Genomic DNA, 14,230 nt, shown 5'->3' with positions numbered 1-14,230 from the left:
CATCCCCATCCCAAATTAGAAACAAATCGTCTATGTAACGGCCATAAAGGACCAGTGCTTGCCCTGTGTCCACCCCCCCTCACGAGTTGGTCCTATACCATACCCATGTAGAGGTTGGCGTAACTCAGGGCAAAGTGTTGTTGAATAAAGTAATTGTGTTGTAAAATGAATTATGTGGAGTCAAGTAAAAAAGTGATGTGTGAATCACTGAGGTCTCCATCTAAATTTAGCCGATTTGATATGGCATCCAGGCCCAAATTATGTGGAATGTTTGTATATAAACTGGATAAACTTTCCTTTGTCACTTTTTTGAACACCAACACATATCATTTACACTTTACCCACACTTACCACCCCACTCAGATTAATTATCTGGACATAACCCTCAACATTGGTAACCAAATACACACCTCAAATTACAATAAGGAGGTCAATAACAACTCATATTTGCATTATCGAAGTGCACACTACCCCCCCCCCCCCCCGGGTACAAAACATCCCCCGAGGACAATTCCTGCGACTTCGCAGGAATTGTTCGGATTCGGCTTCTTTTAAGACCCAAATTGCAGATATGACAACTTCCTTTCTGGAGAGGGGATATCCGAAACATTTAGTTGAAAAAGCACATCACGACGCAGAACTAATTGACAGAGCTGAATTATTGATCTCTAAAAAAATAAAAATAAACTATACTATCTACAAGAGGAGGAAGAGAACATAGTAGTACCCATCATTTCCGCCTATATTAATAATGAATCTGTTCAAATTAAACATATTATTAATAAAAATTACAATTTATTAAAATGTGATCCTATATTGATAGATCGACTATTGAAGAAACCTAAATTCATCTTTAAGAAAATAAAATAATAAAAAATATATTAGCACCCAGCTTTTGTAAAAGTAAGGAATTAGAAAACCCAAATTGGCTAAATTCTATATCAAATTCCATTTCCGATTGCTATAAATGCAATAAAACAAGATGTATAGGTACTCTTTACTTAGAAGGGCGCCCATCTCGGCCATCTCGGGCATTGAATGCATTAAAAAATCAGGTGCGATGCGACAGACGAGATGCCCGAGATTTCCCATAGGGAACAATGTTAAATGTCTCAATTGACCCGATTTTCCTGTTCAATGCCTCAATTGACCCAATTTTTCCATAGGAAACAATGTTAAATGGGCCACAGAGGCCAAATAGGCACCCTGAAGTGAATAATGGCCACCCGAATTGTTAACGCCACCCCACGATCAACGTCAACCCGAAGCGTGGCGAGCGCAGCGAGCCCGCGAGGGGCGGCGGTATGTGTCCTACGACCTTTTCATACCCCCACTATCCACGTCGGCGTGGAGTTGAGAATAGAAAGTGTGGCGAGCGCAGCGAGCCACCGAGCCCGAAGCGTGGCGAGCGCAGCGAGCCCCGCGAGGGGACGCGGATACCTTCACAGGTATCCGCGTCCCCTCGCGGGCTTCACAGCTGTCCGCGTACCCTCGCGGGGCTCGCTGCGCTCGCCACGCTTCGGGCTAGGTGGCTCGCTGCGCTCGCCACACTTTCTATTCTAAACTCCACGCCGACGTGGATAGTGGGGGTATGAAAAGGTCGTAGGACGCGTACCGCCGCCCCTCGCGGGCTCGCTGCACTCGCCACGCATCGGGTTGACGTTGATCGTGGGGTGGCGTTAACAATTCGGGTGGCCATTATACACTTCAGCAGTGGCGTAGCTTCAGGGGTCGCAGCGGTCGCAGATGCGACCGGGCCCCTGAGCCAGGGGGCCCAACCCCCGCCACTGGCCTGGGAGAGGGATGCGAACAGGACGCACCCGTTCCCAGTGCTGCTTTGCGGGCCCGCGTGCGTCGCGCTGACGTCACGCGGCAAGGGGTCCCCTTCCTATTGGCTGCCTGCGGCTGGGGACGGGACACGGTGGCCGTATCTCAGCTGTGATTGGCTGCAGCGTCCCCAGCCGCAGGCAGCCAATAGGAAGGGGACCCCTTGCCGCGTGACGTCAGCGCGACGCACGCATATCGATGCTAGTTTTTGCTATGGGCTGTTGAGCAGCGTTAGGTGGACACCCGGGCGGACAGTACACATAAGCAGCTGCAGGGAGGAGTGCTGCTCGGTGCTGTGCTCACTGGGGTGTGTGCTGCAATCTGTGTGTGATTCATTGCATGTGAGTATATTACTTTTACACTGCTAGAGGGGGCAATGGAGAAGTACAATATGCAGTAGGTACTGTAGTCTGTAATTTGTGATTCTCTGTGTTTTGTTACAGAACTACATGCACCAAATAACGTGTCCCATATGTTTAAATGTTAGTTATATTATTAACATGGGGGGCCCCAAGCTGACCTTTCGCACCCGGGCCCATGAACCCTTAGCTACGCCCCTGCACTTCAGGGTGCCTATTTGGCCTCTGTGGCCCATTTAACATTGTTTCCTATGGAAAAATCGGGTCAATTGAGGCATTGAACAGGAAAATTGGGTAAATTGAGACATTTAACATTGTTCCCTATGGGAAATCTCGGGCATCTCGTCGGTTGATCGCACCCGATTTTTTAGTGCATTCAATGCCCGAGATGCCCGAGATTTTTTACTAACGATGCCCACAATCAAAATCGTGGGCGCCCTTCTAAGTAAAGAGTACCGATGTATAACCTGTCAACATATTGATAACAAGAAACAGTGGATTATGACATCTGAAAATAAACCAAATAAGATTAAGACCTTTATTAATTGCAAAACATCTTTTGTAATATATATGCTGACCTGTTCATGTAATATTAACTACATCAGACGGACAACCAGAACATTAAAAAAATCTGTTTCCTTGAATATAGAAGAAATGTTATAAATAAAATAACGAATCATAGTGTATCCAGACATTATTCTATCCATCACAATAGAGATCCAAAATGTCTGAAAATCATAGGATTGGAACATATAAAAAATACAAAAAGAGGCGGTGACCTTTTAAACACCCTTGCACTACAAAAGATTTACTGCATATGATGAATTCAATACACTACGAAGGTCTGAATGACCAAGTTGAACTGGATGTATGTCTTTAAACATACTTTACTAATACCTCACTTCCCTGGCTATAAATTGGATTCTCCCCACATGAAACATATGATCTCATCCCCCCTTTTAATACACAAAATAATGACATCTTATTAATTTTTGTATTAACGTAGATCCCTTCAAGGAATTTAACTTTTAATAATTTTTTTGCTACATTGAGGATGTATTTGGATGTTTGTGTCTAACTAATATCTCTTTAAGTAAAAAAATTCCAATTATCATTATAATATTTAATTCTTACATACATATTACAATGGGATACTACCGGTCTAGTTTAATGCCCCCTAGATTGTTTTTATGTCAATATGACAATCGTTACTACAAGTTACCATGACAACTGATATTAATCTGAGTGACTCAGTTAATATGAAATAATAAAGGTTCCTATCTGACCACCTATAATACTATATATTTTTTGTCTATAGTAATAATGATGATCTTATTTAATCTTATTTAGCCTTATATATTTGTGTGAAATATTCAGCTTTACACTAATCCGCAAACCAAAAAAAAACGGAAAGCTCCTCACTTCCGGATCTTGCGTTCCAACTGTCCAGAAGTGACGGAGCCGGAGATGACGGCGGCGCAACATACTAGCACTGCATCTAAACATCACTATTCTCCCCGCAGCTAATATGTTAAATATACTTTTATGCCACCACTATGAGCACCTTATATTTACAAGTCTTTTACCAAATGGTTTATAGTTATGGGCTATTTGTGCCTCGCCAAAACCGGAAGTTGGACGCAATCTGCGTTCAAAAAACCGGAAGTTGGATGCGGCATGAGTTCCAAACGACCGGAAGTGAGACACAGAAGCTCTATACTGTATATGAGGTTTTTTTGATATTGTATATGTTTTTTTATATATTCTTTCATGAAATTCCGACTGCCTCATATTATTTAAACATCTACACAACCTGTTACAGACTGTGGTGGATAATTATAAGTGTTTATTAAATGTTTGATCAATTGGTTAATTGACAGAAGGTCAAATGTTGTACTTCCTGTTTAACAGTATATAAACCCTGACTAACTCCATACTGGCATACCTTTGAAAAAGTTGTCAGAGTACAACGAAACGCGCCAGTCCATGCTGCACTCTGTTGTTGGACATTGGATTCCCCCACTCCCAATTGATAGCAAATAGGAAGTCCAAAAAATGTGAGAATCAACTGGACAATCTATATTGGGACACCACCACCTGCTAATATTGGAAGCCTATACCGACTAGGAGACATAACAAAACTGTCTCTCACAAGTGGATACAAGATAAACGGAATCCAGTCAGGTATATGGATACCCACCATACCAGTTCAAACATGGACACTAAGGGAGATTCCATCTAAACAACCAGAGGAGAGTTCAATAGGAAAAAGTGAGATTGAGTATAAGCCTAATATTCCATTGTCCTTTACAATTCAATTGAGTGCATTTTATATATTATACGTTTTATGCGCAATTGTTATTTATTTCTCTTATATGTTTATGTCATTATTTAGAATAAATTGTTTTATGTGATACCCAATTGATCATAACCTTTTATTATTGCTGATTCACAGCATAACTAAGCGCTCCACCACCAACTTTTCTTTTTCTTGTCCTATGATGTATAAACATAGTTTACTTATTTTTACATTTTTTTTACTAAATTTCTCAATTAAGAAACCTTTGGCTTGTACCCTGTTCTCACTGCAGGCAAATTCCCAGGTCTAGCATGTCGACCCGGAAATTTGCCTTTTAACATGTTTTTTTTTTTGCAGTGTGAACGGGTCACATACCCGGATCTCATACACAGGTAAAACCCTTCTTTTTACCCGTGTTTGAGATCCGGGTATGCAGACATGGGTTGACCCGTTCTCACTGCATAAAAACCTGTGTTAAAAGGCAAATTTCCGGGAAGAACTTCTTCACCCGGGAATTTGCCTTGCAGTGAGGACGGAGGTCCGTCCCTGCACTCCCTGGTATTTTAATGCCGGGAAAAAGCAGCGTATTTCTCATTCGCAGTGAGAACACGGTATTAGGGATGCCTTGAAAAAAGTCATCCAGGGCATTGTGATTTAAAAAAAGTTTGGGTAAAATGGTCTAAAGTATATGTTTTTTCATTATTGTGGCTTCAAACTGTTACAATATGATAATATATATGGCAATGTAGCCATCTACAATCTGTGCATTACATGAGTCTGATTATACGGCAGTAATCCAATATGATTGCAATTTGATGAACACTGCTGCTGTCAGGGATGGTGACTGGCTCACGTAGCTGTGGAAGTCATAGATCTACAGTACCTGGTTTTCAATCCTACCGGATCAAATCAAATGCAAAATTGTTTTGGAACAGTATGATTTTTATTGTTTAGGATTTCCTCAGCATACATTTGTATATTTTTATTTTATTCTAAAAGATGTTCTTAAATGTATCTCCTTCTTTATCAAGCTGGACCACGTTACTATTGAGATCATATCACATCTATTATGTTAGGACTGAGAAATCATAGCTCTGTATTGCTGGGAGAGCCTCTATTGTAGCCGAAAAGGGTTTTGTAAAATGTTATCTATTGTATTCTACATACAGTAATGTGACTTGCCATGATTAGTATGTTTTGTGTGAATGATGACTGAAGTGTTTTATTATTATTAATAATTGTATTATTATTATTTTTATTTAGAAATGGTCATCATATATATTCTTCAGTGACTGTTACGCTGCTTTCACGTTTCTTTAACCGGGTCAGAGCAAGTTGAACCCCATTCACACTGCATGTTGTAAACGGTATATTACTGGTTAATTACTGTTTTTGTACCTTTCACATTGAACCCGTTGTGAAAGGTACACGTTAATTAACCAGTAATATACCATACAGTAGACAGAGCGGGTTCAGGGGGTGACCAGCCACAGGTGTCGGTAAAGCAGCAGCCCCCCACACAGCCAGCACCTGGTAACACACCCTCCCTCCCCTGGTACCTGGCTGCGGATCCGGGCAGCGCAGTAGGCAGCGGGCTAGCACAGGTCACTAGGACGGCAATATATCGGTTAAGAGCTGCAGTGTGAAAGCGGTATTATGTGGGGTAATTACTTGTATGTAAATCGGCCGTGTTTTGGGCCATTTCACTGCACTTTTGATGCGATCCCGATCCGATGTGCGGGGCCCGCTGGTCATTAGATCTTTCTGAGATCCTACCTGCTGCAGGTAGGATCTCAGAAATGACCAGTGTAGTGGGTGCGATCACATCAGGGGCATTTTCTGTGCCTGACGGCAACGGGTCGGCGGCTCCCTCAGCTCGTGAGCGGGTCGTACGTTCCTGTGACGACCCGCTCATGAACAGCATTGTGCTGGTGTGTACCCGGCATTAGAGTATTTGTTAGAATTTCAAACATATACAGTTGCTGCGTATGTAGACAGAAGATGGTAATGGAAAATTACCAGGGGGCGTGTGAATTGGTAGATTCACACAGTTGAAAAGGAGCATGGGATTAATGATACCCCGGGTGATATTCACTTGTCCCGGCTCCTGGTGGTGAATGCCCGTGCTGTGCAAGGTGCTGTCAGTCTTTCTGTCCACAGCTCCACTGACATCGGGGTCAGTGGAGCTGTGGACAGAAAGACTGACAGAACCTTGCACAGCACGGGCATTCACCACCAGGAGCCGGGACAAGTGAATATCACCGGGGGAATCATTAAATCCCATGCTTCTTTTGAACTGTGTGAATCTACCAGTTCACACGCCCCCTGGTAATTTGCTGCTATCTATCTACTACCACAGTTTTGTGGATGTGATGATTTTTAGCTGGATATTTTAGGATTTGTGTTTGTAATTTTAATGTTGTATTAAACTGTACTTCACTACATCATCTTTTATTTGTATTTTGGATTACCACAGAACACTTGAAACATTTTCCATCACCCATGAATATATTCAGCGCTAGCTAAGTGAAGGTTTGGATTTATTTTCTTGTATTTGTGCTTTTTGGTGAAGGTTTGGGCAGGGCCGAAACTAGGGTTTCCGGCGCCCCGGACCTGACAGCGCCCCGGACCTGACAGCGCCCCCCCCCCTTCAGCGCCCGGTGCGCGTGACCCCCCAGCCCCCCCCCCCCCCCCCTAGTTACGGCCCTGGTTTGGATTCTAATCATTCACTGGCATAGCTGCTTTGAGCACATTCCAAGTTTAATACAAAAAGTTCTTGAGTACAGAAGATGGTAATGTCCCAACAACAGCATGAAACCAGATTAGCTAGAATTTACAGCACTGTAACTGTAAATTATATTTACTAATACTACAATTTGTTTCAAGAAAATACACAGATCAGACATAACATTAAAACAACAAAATTGTGACGGCCCCCCTCATGCCACCAAAACAGCTCTGGCCCATTTAGGAATGGTCTTCACAAGACCTCTGAAGGTGTCCTTTGGTATCCTCGCACCAAGAGGTTAGCTGCAGATCCTTTAAGTCCTGTGATCTACTAGGTAAAGCCCCATACACACTATGTGATATTGTACACAATATCGCTCAAAAAGCCTAGTGTGTTGCTTAGTGTGTCACTCAACTCAAACTCAATGTAGTTTTACGATGAGTGCTACCACGCTTCGTTAATGATCCCCATGAGGGAGGTCCTTGTTAACGATGGCCATGCTTTGGCTGTAGCAAGACCGTTTTTCCCCTCGCTCTTGGCCCCCTCACTACCAGCATCAGCAAGTGTGTATGCACACTCCAATTTTTGCAGTGTGGAGTGTGGTTATTACCATCATTGAATACTGTTGCCATGAAGAGGTGTATTTGGTTGGTTACTTGGTTGGCAACAATGTTTAGGTAAGAGGTACATATCGTAGTAATATCCACAAGGATATTCCCAACAGAACATTGTCCAGAGCACCACAATGCCTCCACTGGCTTGCCTTCTTCCCATAGTGCACCCTGGTTCAGTGCCATATTAAGGGCCTGGAGCTGAAATTTATGAAGGACCAATAGTGTGTCACTGCAGGAGATTAATGAGACCTGTGGTTCGGGGATGTGACTCCTTATTTCTTGATACTCTGCTTGTTCCGCCTTTAAACTCACACTGCCCTACCACACCTCAACCCAGAGTTCTCCCCCACACACACACACACACACACACACACATCATACTGCTCCTCTCACACTCGGGTAGATTATTAAAGTACATGATTTAGCCATTGTGTAAGGACCCACTTCAATATTGTATCTATAATGTGTATGTTGCACAAGGGCCCTTGAGTCCAAGGTGCCATCACTTCACGTAATGCACACATATATAATTATTTACCCTTTCGGAGTCCTGTGTCAGCTACAACAAAAATCACAAGGAAAATGGCTGGCATGAATGCCCACTAGGAATTATTTGCCAGAACATAGTTTGGCCTTTGTCAAAGTCACTCAGATGATAACATTTGCCCATTTCCCTACTTCCAACACATCAAGAGGTTTCACTTGCTCCTTAATACAGTATATCCAACCCCTTGCCAAGTGAAATTGTAACAGTCTAATCACTGTTATTCACTTCACGTCAGTGGTTTTAATGTCATGGCTGATTCTTATACTGTATTTGATTAAAAAAAAAGGAATTCTGTCACTGGTGATCGGAATGCTAAATACATTATTGAGATAAAACTTTGTCTGCTGGAAATGAACTTTTCAGTGTGATGAGAATGTGAAGAGACTGACACCTCTGGGACTGCTGTGACAAGCGAACAGATTCATTTACAAAAATGAATTTAAATAGAAAAAATGATTTGGTAAAAGCTGCTTGTACCCAGTCAGAAAATTTATATGATTATTATAATTTAGAAGAGAGAAATAAACAAACTATTACATGTACTCAATCTGAAAGCAGGAATGTCAGGTAAACAATAGAATAATTGATTGTCCCTCAAATACTAGCTACATTATAATGACATATATGTTGTTACATTATATGTATGACATGTACAGTATGTTGTTACATTATATGACAGTATATTGTTGTTATTTTCATTGTAGATTGTAAGCTTGTTAGACCAGAGTAATCCTTCCTCCTTTGTGTCATTGCATGTCATTTGTTTGCATATGTTGGTGTTATATATTTGAACTTGATGTTTTTCAGGTGTACTTTCATTTTTCATAACCTCAAACATTAAAGGTATGGGTCATTGGGTCAAACACTGACGGCTGACAGTGATGGCTGACAGGGCTTATGTCGACACCTGAAATAGGTTGACATGGCTAAGGTCGACATGGTTGGACTGATGACACAAGCATTAGATCAGCAATGGCAAGGTCGACAGCCAAAAAGTTTTTGTACCGAATGTTGATATAGTTGACATTGACACTGTCTAAGTGTACCGGGTCCCCTCGCTATGCTTGGTACACTATTTTATTCCCCCACCACGCCAGTCGGCTTAAAAAAAAATAAAAAAACTTGAAAAAATGCTCACCTTTTGACTGTCGACATTACCATTACCATTGTGGCCCTAATGTTTGTATCACTTTCAACCCTGTTAGTCCTGTCAACCTATTTCAGGTGTCGACCTAAGCCCTGTTGCCCTTCAGTAATTTACTCACTGCCTGTAGTGAGTGAGGGGTAGATGTATGAAGCAGTCATAAGGGAGAAGTGATTAAGTCCCTGGTACTTTATGACCGGCCAATCAGCTCCTGACCATAGGCGAATCTAAGGGGTGGTCCGCGGGTGTACCAGACCACCCATTAGACCGCCGGCTGCCACAACACACCCAATTTAAAGAAATGACAGCCGGGCAGAATGAGCTGTGTGCTGCCCGGCTGTATAGTCACTGTCTAAGCAAAGCAGCAGCTCCGTCTTCAATGGACTGCCAGCCATTAGGAGCTTGCGGTCCAGCAGCCAATCAGGAGCGGCCACCAATACCACCAATGCCGCTCCTGATTGGCTGCTGGCCGCAAACTCCAGGCTCCGGGAGCATTTAAGATATCAATGGACCTGCTGCTTTGCTTAGTCTATACAGCCGGGCAGCGCACAGCACTCTCTGCCCAGCTGTCATCTCTTTAAATTGTATGCGCCCAGTTTTACTCCCCCTTTGCAACAAGCAATTCCCTCCCCCCCTTGGCAACGATAATTTTCCCTCCCCTCTGGCAACGAGCAATCCCCCTGTCAATGAGCAAATCCCCCCCCCCCCCGCATCGAGCAAATTCACTCCCCCTTGGCTACGAACAATTCACTCCCTCTTAGCAACAAACATGTATTCCCCCTTAGCAACGAGTAATTCCCCCTCCCCTGGCAACAAGCATTTTCACTCCCTCTTTGCAATGAGAATTTAACAACTCCCTCTTGGCAACAAGAATGTATTCCCCCTTGGCAACTAGCATGAAGCCCCCTTGGCATCGAGCATGAAGCCCCTTGCATTAAGCAAGAACCCCCTAGAACTGAGCATGTACAGTAGGTAAGCAGCACTTATGTGTCTAATATGTAATGGGCGTTTCGGTTTGTTATATAGTATGTAATGGGCATCATGATGTGTGGCACAATGTGTTATGGGCATTATGGTGTGTGGTCTTATGTGTAATTGGCATAATGATGTGTTGCTTTATTTGTAATCGACAGACTTGGAGGTAGGAGGGCCCTGCTGCAAGCTTACAATCTATAGGGATTTATCAAGCTCGGTAAAGTGATAAAGTGGGGGGTACTTTATCACCAGCCAATCAGATCCTAACTGAGAAGTTGCAGACTGGGTTTAAAAAATGACAGGTAAGAGCTTATTTGCCTGTAATAAAGTACCAGCCACTTTATCATTTCACCGGGCTTAATAAATCTCGCCCAAAGTACCAGGCACTTTATCACTTCTCCCCTCTTATCACTGCTTCATACATCTATCCTGGTATCCCAAACATTAAGCGTCCCATTTATCAATAAGTTATTAAACTCAATGTGTATGATAAAATTCAGCACATAAGATAAATAGTGCTCCAACCAATTAGCACCTAACTTTAATTTTAGACAGTTAGGGGCTGATGGTCTGGAGAACCATTTATCATATAGAATGAGTTTTATCATTTATCAAGTGATAACATTTGTATCACTCGTTGATAAATGAGTCCCTAAGTATTACATTCTCACACCAAAAGCATTTCTATAGAAGTATTAAGGCATACAATTGCAGCAGACAGCTAGGAGAGGCGAGAGATTGGGGGAAAGAGCTCAGCACAGAATATATATTTAAAATAATTCTGCTGAAACTCAACTAGCACAATAGTACGTGATTGCTTAATGTATTCGTGGTTGTACATCACCTCTGGGAGCACGCACAGGAGAATAAAGAACAGAAAAAAGAGAATGAACTATTTAAGGAAAAGACAAGCAGTAGCAAAAGAATGGATGGTGGAGCAGGAGGGGCTGGGAGAGCGAGAGAGCTCTGTTCATTTATTGTAGGTGTCAAGGAAGACAGGCATGCTAAATTGATTGAGCCACCTTTAACAGACACGGGTAGCCTACAAGATAGTCCTGACATGCACAAAATATTCCTGACATGCACAAGATATTCCTGACATGCACAAGACTGGAGAGGTGTCCGCAGATGATTAAATATTGCAGAAAGATGGAATTAAAGGAGGAAAAAATAAGATGCTGAAAGCAGTGATGCAGTTGGATAGATGCTGAAAGCAGTGATGCAGTTAGAAAGATCATGGGAACAGAATATGAGACAGATGCTGACAAGAAAGAAACAGTCCACATGAGACTTTCCGGATGATGCGGTTGCAGGGAAATGTTGGACAACTGGATAAATGTTAAAAGAAAAGGATCAATTTACCTGTCAACCGAGACTGCAGCCAGCGTGAAGCTGCTGGCATACATGGACAGGTAGATGGAGAAGTGCACGGCTTTGCAGAGGAAAGCTCCAAATAGCCAGCCATCCAGGGTGTATATGGTTGCCTGGAAGGGGACACATAGTAGTATGAAGCACAAGTCAGCCACCCCCAGGTTCAGAATAAATAGATTGGTAGTGTTGTATTTGGTTTGCCCGTTCCTGAGAAGCACAACCAAGACTAAACCATTGCCAACTGTGCCAAGAGCAAATATCAAGGAGAAGACCACAGGCACTATGATTCCCCCAGGTGGCAGCTCTGATGACATTGAGCCATTCCATGCCTGAGACATTGCTCTTCCACATTCACCAGCCCTGCAGGGAATAGAAGAGCATGGGACAGAATATTAGGGGTTTTAGTTACATAAATATGTCCTTATGTGTAAGCTGTACATTTAAAGTCACTACTGCCTACCAGGCATGTCCAAACTATGGCCCTCCAGCTGTTGTGATACTACAAGTCCCATCATGCCTTGCCACAGTTTTGCTATTAGGGAATGCTAAAACCATGGCAAGGCAATGCTGGGATCAGCGGCGTAACTATAGCACCGCAGCCCCCACCACCGTGGGGGGGGGGGGCCTGTGCATGTGGGGGCGCCGGGGGCTCCGGTGCTATAGTTACACCCCCCCCCCCCCCCAATCCCCCACAGACTCACCTATCTCGCTGGTCCCGGCGGCTCCGTTCATCTGCTGAGGACCACCACAAAATGGCCGCCCCCATATAGCACACTGTTCTCTGAAACTGTCTGCTGTATGGGGGCGGCCATTTTGTGGTGGTCCTCAGCAGAAGAACAGAGCCGCCGTAACCAGCGAGATAGGTAAGGCTGTGGGGGATTGGGGGGGGTTTCATGGGCGGCGGGGGGAGGGGGTGCTTGGCGGGGCGGCGGCGGGGGGTCCCCCCCCTAATGGCGGGGGGGGGCCAAAAACTTAGCATGGCCACTGTCTGGGATGTGCAGTTTCACAACAGCTGGAGGGCCACAGTTTGCACATGCCTAGACTATAATGTCTACAGGTCATTCTGTGATACACGAGTAAAGCCAAAATCTGTTTAATGGACACTTAACTACATACAGTATAATGATGCAGGGACCTGAACAGTGGACTGCAGCAGGACATTACTGACTTATTAGTTCCTACTGAGACTGGATGCAGTTAGCACACATCCTACACTAGGATGGCAAGGCCTGCTGCTGCCTTCTAGTTCCCAAACCACATACATCAATATATATATCTACCATAGAAGGTAACCCTTTATGGTTTCAATTGATTTCATAAACAACAACAAAACTAATTATAAACAACTAATTATTCCTTACTACTTTTGAAAAAGAGATATACATCAGAGTGAAAATGAGCCACAAAGCAGTTAGTAAGATCTGCTTATCGATGAAAAACACTGATACTTTTAGGCATTCCTCATATATTGTGTTTTACATGTGGTTCTATACAAGCAGCCGCTTCCTGCTGCAGTAGACCTGTGTCCTGCGCCGAAACCGTGGGTGCTCCGGGGTCCGAGCACCCACAGAAAGTGAGGAGCACCCACGGCACGAGCCACGCCGCAGCGTCCCTGCGGCGGATGGGAACTAGTAGCAGTATTAATACCGCTGCTAGTTCCCATCTTCCGAAGGGACCCTGCTGTTGACGGCATATCCGCTGCTGGGACCCCGCTGCTGCTAGGATCCCCCCGACGGCAAGCAGCGGGTGCGTCCCGTGGAGGGGGTTGGGTGTTGGGGATGATAGTCTGTGGGAGCACCCACCGGATAAATCATAAATTGGCTCCCCTGGGTGCAGTGTGTGTGGTGTGGCTCCCCCTGAACCCAGGGGCCCGTGTGAACCCTGCACACTGCACCTATTATAGAAACACCTATGTAATGGGGGTAAGGTGCAATCAGAGGCTGCCAGACTCTTCCGGGAGTCAGGGAGATTTCTACTATTTCAAGGACTCTCCCCAACAATCAGGGAGAGCTGACAAGTATGATTTACACATGATCATCCACAAAAAAACTGATATAAGAGAAAACACATAATAAAATAATACATAAACTATATAAGACAGATTAGCAAAATGTGTTTGTCATGTCAATGAATTGAAAATTGTATTTCAGTCATATAAAATAGTTAAGAAACAAAATCTGGAAACCATTCATCTGTATTACAAACAAATATAGATGTACTGTACTGTATTTACATGCACACATTCGCAAAACCCCTTAAATATTTATTACTGCAGTAAAGTACTGCAGCTGATCCTTGCATGTGTTAACACATACTGTAGTCATAAAAACACACAATTAAGCACCCATAGATAAAATGTTTGTCGT

General features: G+C 43.6%; 1 protein-coding gene across 2 annotated transcripts in view; it reads right to left on the bottom strand.

Annotated features, from left to right (window-relative positions):
* The window catches only part of GALR3 (galanin receptor 3), a 59,379-nt gene that overhangs the window by 27,019 nt on the left and 18,130 nt on the right, over positions 1-14,230 (bottom strand). For both annotated transcript variants that reach the window (XM_083156446.1, XM_083156445.1), the window contains exon 2: positions 11,856-12,224. In XM_083156446.1, the coding sequence (XP_083012572.1) occupies positions 11,856-12,202 (347 nt within the window). In that variant the 5' untranslated portion in view covers positions 12,203-12,224. The remainder of the gene's footprint in view (positions 1-11,855; positions 12,225-14,230) is intronic.

Source organism: Crinia signifera, chromosome 8, assembly GCF_055691185.1.
Source record: "Crinia signifera chromosome 8, ASM5569118v1, whole genome shotgun sequence".
NCBI lineage: Eukaryota > Metazoa > Chordata > Amphibia > Anura > Myobatrachidae > Crinia > Crinia signifera.
The sequence above is the reverse complement of the archived record's forward strand: the minus strand, read 5'-3'. Positions and strand labels throughout refer to the sequence as shown.